This window comes from Gekko japonicus, unplaced genomic scaffold (assembly GCF_001447785.1).
Source record: "Gekko japonicus isolate JY-2015 unplaced genomic scaffold, Gekko_japonicus_V1.1 scaffold139, whole genome shotgun sequence".
NCBI lineage: Eukaryota > Metazoa > Chordata > Lepidosauria > Squamata > Gekkonidae > Gekko > Gekko japonicus.
The window spans coordinates 218,023-222,304 of record NW_015164186.1 but is presented as its reverse complement, the minus strand read 5'-3'; the positions used below and the strand labels follow the sequence as shown (position 1 = coordinate 222,304).

The 4,282-nt window shown below is 47.5% G+C and overlaps 1 protein-coding gene across 1 annotated transcript in view; it reads left to right on the top strand.

The window, feature by feature from the left end:
* The first annotated feature begins 272 nt into the window (after positions 1–272).
* The window catches only part of LMAN2L (lectin, mannose-binding 2-like), a 21,089-nt gene continuing 17,079 nt past the window's right edge, over positions 273–4,282 (top strand). The window contains exons 1-2 of the mRNA XM_015408149.1: positions 273–437; positions 1,334–1,452. Of these exons, the coding sequence (XP_015263635.1) occupies positions 281–437; positions 1,334–1,452 (276 nt within the window). The 5' untranslated portion in view covers positions 273–280. The remainder of the gene's footprint in view (positions 438–1,333; positions 1,453–4,282) is intronic.

Below are 4,282 nucleotides of genomic sequence, written 5' to 3'. Positions count from 1 at the left end.
TTGCGCACCTTGACAGAAAACGTGCTCGTGTCCCTTTAACGTGGGATCTCTCAAGGAACCACAGCTCCCAGAACCCATCACGGGGCATGCATGAAACGTCTGCAGCCCTCCTTCTTTTAGTTGACAAGCAAACCTTTCAGCCAACCGGGAGGGTACATTACGCGGAAATAGGCGGTGCCTTACGGTTAAGCCAAAGAAAGCCGTGTCCGATTTTGCCTCAGGAAAGGAGACAGGAGGTGGGCGGACTAAGCAGCTGATCGGGTCTGGTGGAGGGGAAAAGATGGCGGTGGAAGGGGTCGCCGCGGGACCATCCCGGCGAAAGTGGCGGCGCGAAGCGGGGTTGTGCGTCCTGCTGCAGCTTCTGCTGTGGATGGCCCTGGCCGAACAGATGGAGGAGCATCTGAAGCGGGAGCACTCGCTCACTAAGCCTTATCAGGGTGAGCTGTGGCCAGGCTGGTGGCTTTTCACCTTCTCATGGGTCGGAACACCGCCCCACCCCCCCGGTGCCTTTAAAGAGGCTGCATGGCAGCCGGAAGTCCCGTCGGTGACTCTCCACAACGCCGTGTTTAGAGTTCTCCTGTTAGACCTGTCCCTGCGCGCCCTTGCACAGAAGCTTTGCTAGCCCTGAAAATGTCTCCAAACTTAACATGTCTGTGATGGGGAAGGGGGTGGGAAGGATTCCGCTTGGTTGGATTTCTATCTAGCATGGTGGAAAGTGCTGTCAAGTCGCAGTCCATTTATGGAGACCCCCCCCATATAGATTTCAAAGCAAAGGAGCCGTTCAGGGGTGGTTTACCATTGCCTGCCTCTGCGTTGCGGCCCTTGTATTCCATAGTGATCTCCTATCCAAACTGGGGCTGACCTTGCTTAGTCTCCAGGATCTGACACGATTGGGCTAGCCTGGGCCATTTGGGTCAGGGCTTCTACCTAAGTACCCAGCTTTGAAGGTACAAAGCCCTGCTGCCACTGAAGATCAGTTCTTCCCAGTCTTTCTGGAGCTTCACCTTTTGAATTTCTGCACACGGCTTGCCCTTCTGGTGCCATGAAGGATGGGATACCCAAGTCAGGGCTGCTTACTACAACATTGTATCAAAATGTAGTCTTTTGTTTTTTCTTTGTAAGTGTGCATGATGCTCTTTCATACTGGAGAAAGTGGAGGGGAATGCCTGGAGATGGATGTGTCCTTCAGAAATCAAGCTTGGTTCTGTTTCTGTGGCCCTTCCTCTTTATCCGTTATAGCTCCCATTCTGAGGTCTGTGATGAACAGTTGGTGACGGTTTTGATGCCTGGAAGACCTCTGCCTTACCTGTCTTTTCTTTCTTCCACAATGCAGGTGTAGGCTCTTCCAGCTCCTCTCTGTGGGAACTTATGGGCAACGCTATGGTTATGACCCAGTTTGTGCGCCTCACTCCTGATATTCAGAGCAAGCAGGGAGCTGTCTGGAACAGGGTGGTAAGACATGCGCTTCTTCCTTCTCCCCTGCCAGTGGGTCCTGGGACTTCATTACAGTAGAAATAATTGGCTTGCAGTTTTTTCCTGGTGGTGATGTTATCCTATGTGAAATTAATGCAGTGAAGGGTGGGGCTGTTGACTGAGGTTCCTTTGGGAAATGAGATTTATGGTAAATGTTTGATGTGTAGGAAAACACGACTGCTGGCTTAGTGAATTTGAACAGGGTTGTGTGGGATCCTTTGGCTACAGGGGCCCATGTGCATGAGTAGTTGTCTGTTTAAGGCAAGTAAGAAATCCCATGTCCTGACCTGGATGGCTCAGGCTAGCCTGCTCTCATCAGACCTCAGAAGCTAAGCAGGGTCAGCCCTGGTTAGTACTTGAATGGTATTCCTCCAAGGAAGTTGCTACTCAGAGAGGCAGGCAATGGCAAACCACCTCTGAACATATCTTGCCTTGAAAATCCTTTGGCTGTGAATTGATGGCACTTTCCTCCACCACCAAGAAAGCCCGTTTGGGGGACTCTGCTGATGTGTTTGATTTATGCAGCAGAAATTTAGATCGCGCCCTCTGGAATAATTGCAAAATGGAATGGTGGGATATAAATCCTCTCAAAAGGTAGAAATAGTGGCTTTGGGCAAGGGTCTGGTGGGGTTTCTAGGGGCAGGGAGTTCTAGAGCATGGGTAACCATTGTTGGAAAGGCCTTCTGCTGCTTTCAGACCAACCATACCTCACTAAAAACAGGCACACAAAGAAGGCAAGTGCAAGTTAGTCCCAACTTCCAGTCATGTTTATATGTATGGATGAATTCCTCAGTCCAATGCCATGTAGATCTTTAACAACACACACCAAGACTTTGAATTGGGCCCAGAAACAAGCTGTAAAAGGAGGGTTTTTTTTTTCAGCATGACCCCAAATTTACTACTTTTTCTGTTGGAAAAACTGAGAAAGTTTTCAGACTCTTTTATGCTGTGCACTTGGAATGGGCAAAATGCTTTTTAAGACAAGGGTTTCTCATTCGAAAATAGAAAATATTTCATAGCAGGGTCCCCCCCCCCCCTGTGCTTCCCTAAATGCCCCAGTGTTTCCACTGGAAAAAATGAAAAAAGTCTTCAGGAAAAAGCAGTATTTTTGTGGGCCTTTGCATTTCTTGACATGGCTGTGAATGGGTTTCGGATGGGATAGCCTCATTAAATCAAGTAGCCCTAGAAGGTTTCAGTTCAAACTTTGTTTAGGAGCTCAGATTCAGTGGGCATCTGGCTTTCCCTGTATTCATTAAGCTTTATGTCAGATATGGTGGTTTAAATTTTCATCAATGGGTTTCCTAAGGGAAGATCTGTATGCACAACATTTAGGACAGGATATATTGTTAATGTGAAAACGTGCTGTGCATGGTTCTCCTCCCTCCCTTAATTAGAGTGTGTGGAAAGGTCACATCTGTATGTTGATGACTGTGTGGGTGAAGAGCCATTATGGTTATGTTCCAGGGCAGAGTGTTAGACTGAGCTGATATAATCAGTTCTCAAAAGCTACACAGAGTTGGCCCTGATCAGTATTTGTATGGGAGCCTATCAAAGAAGTCCAGAGTTGCTACACAGAGGCAGGCAATGACGAACCACCTCTGAATGTCTCTTAGCTCAAAAACCCTACGGGGTTGCTATATGGTTGCTGCAACTTGGTGGCACTTTCCAAGAGTGCTAGATGTCAGTATGTATTGGGGGGGGGGATTAGGCAGTGGTTCTTCTCTTGGGAGGAAAAGTATTTCTTGACCTTTGGCTGCATCTTGGCAGAGGTCTTTCCAGTGTACAAGTTAGAATCATAAATGGTTCTATTGTGTCCATTTGGCTCCATTTCTCATGCTAGGGACTGGAGCCATTTTGCTGCTTGGGTTACTGAACATCTTGAATGGTTTTGAACTTATGCGATTAGTCACATTTGGCAAGCGAGCACGGTGGCTCTCAGAATGATCTGCCAGGAGCATGTGACATGGGTGTTCTACAACTCAATGTGAAAGCGAGCCTTCAGGCCCTGTTTGAGAGGGCTCTCTGTCCATTGTCAGAAGTACATATTTTGACCAAGAAGGATTTTGGTTCTGATACCCATCAGCAGTTCTGCTCTTGATAAGCTGCACTAATTTCAGAAACAGCTGTGGCTGTGAATAGCCTGGGCCCATGCATACTTCAGAGAAGAAAAACCATCTCAGCTGATAAGGACTGATTTGGTGGGGCCAAGCATATGTCAGTCATGAGCTGTCTGAATGGCTGTCTTGGGTAGAAGGCCGAACGATTTTCACCCTTCTTCTCCTGAGCACTTGCCCAGTACCCTGTAACATTTTCCCAGCGTGTTTGGTCATCTTGTGGTTGAAGCACTGTGGGGTTATTAATTATCCTTGAGAGGTGGAAGAGAGGGCATCTTAATGGTGAGATGGAAAAGCAGGATATCGGCTTTGTTAGCAGGATGGAACTTTCAGGTAATTGCTCTATTGTTGGTTCTTTATGCCCGGGTGGATGAGCTCTTTCGTTAAGTGGATGCTAATCCTTTTGTTTTTATGTCTGTGTGCAGTTCCCCCAAATCTTAATAAGGCCAACTGAGATTAATTACCTTATCTTGGATCCTAAGTATAGCTCAGTTGGCAGGAGAATTCTGCGGCTGTTGGCACAAGGCATTGCAGGAGTGCAGCTTTTCTGATCAGCTTCAAGGCAGGCTACATGTCTCCCAGTAGATAAGACTGGGAGCAATTGCTTTATTATTTATTTATTTATTGCCATCTGGTCACAGCCAATTTGTGGCGACCCTGTCGGGTTTTCAAGGCAAGAGATGTTTAGAGGAGGT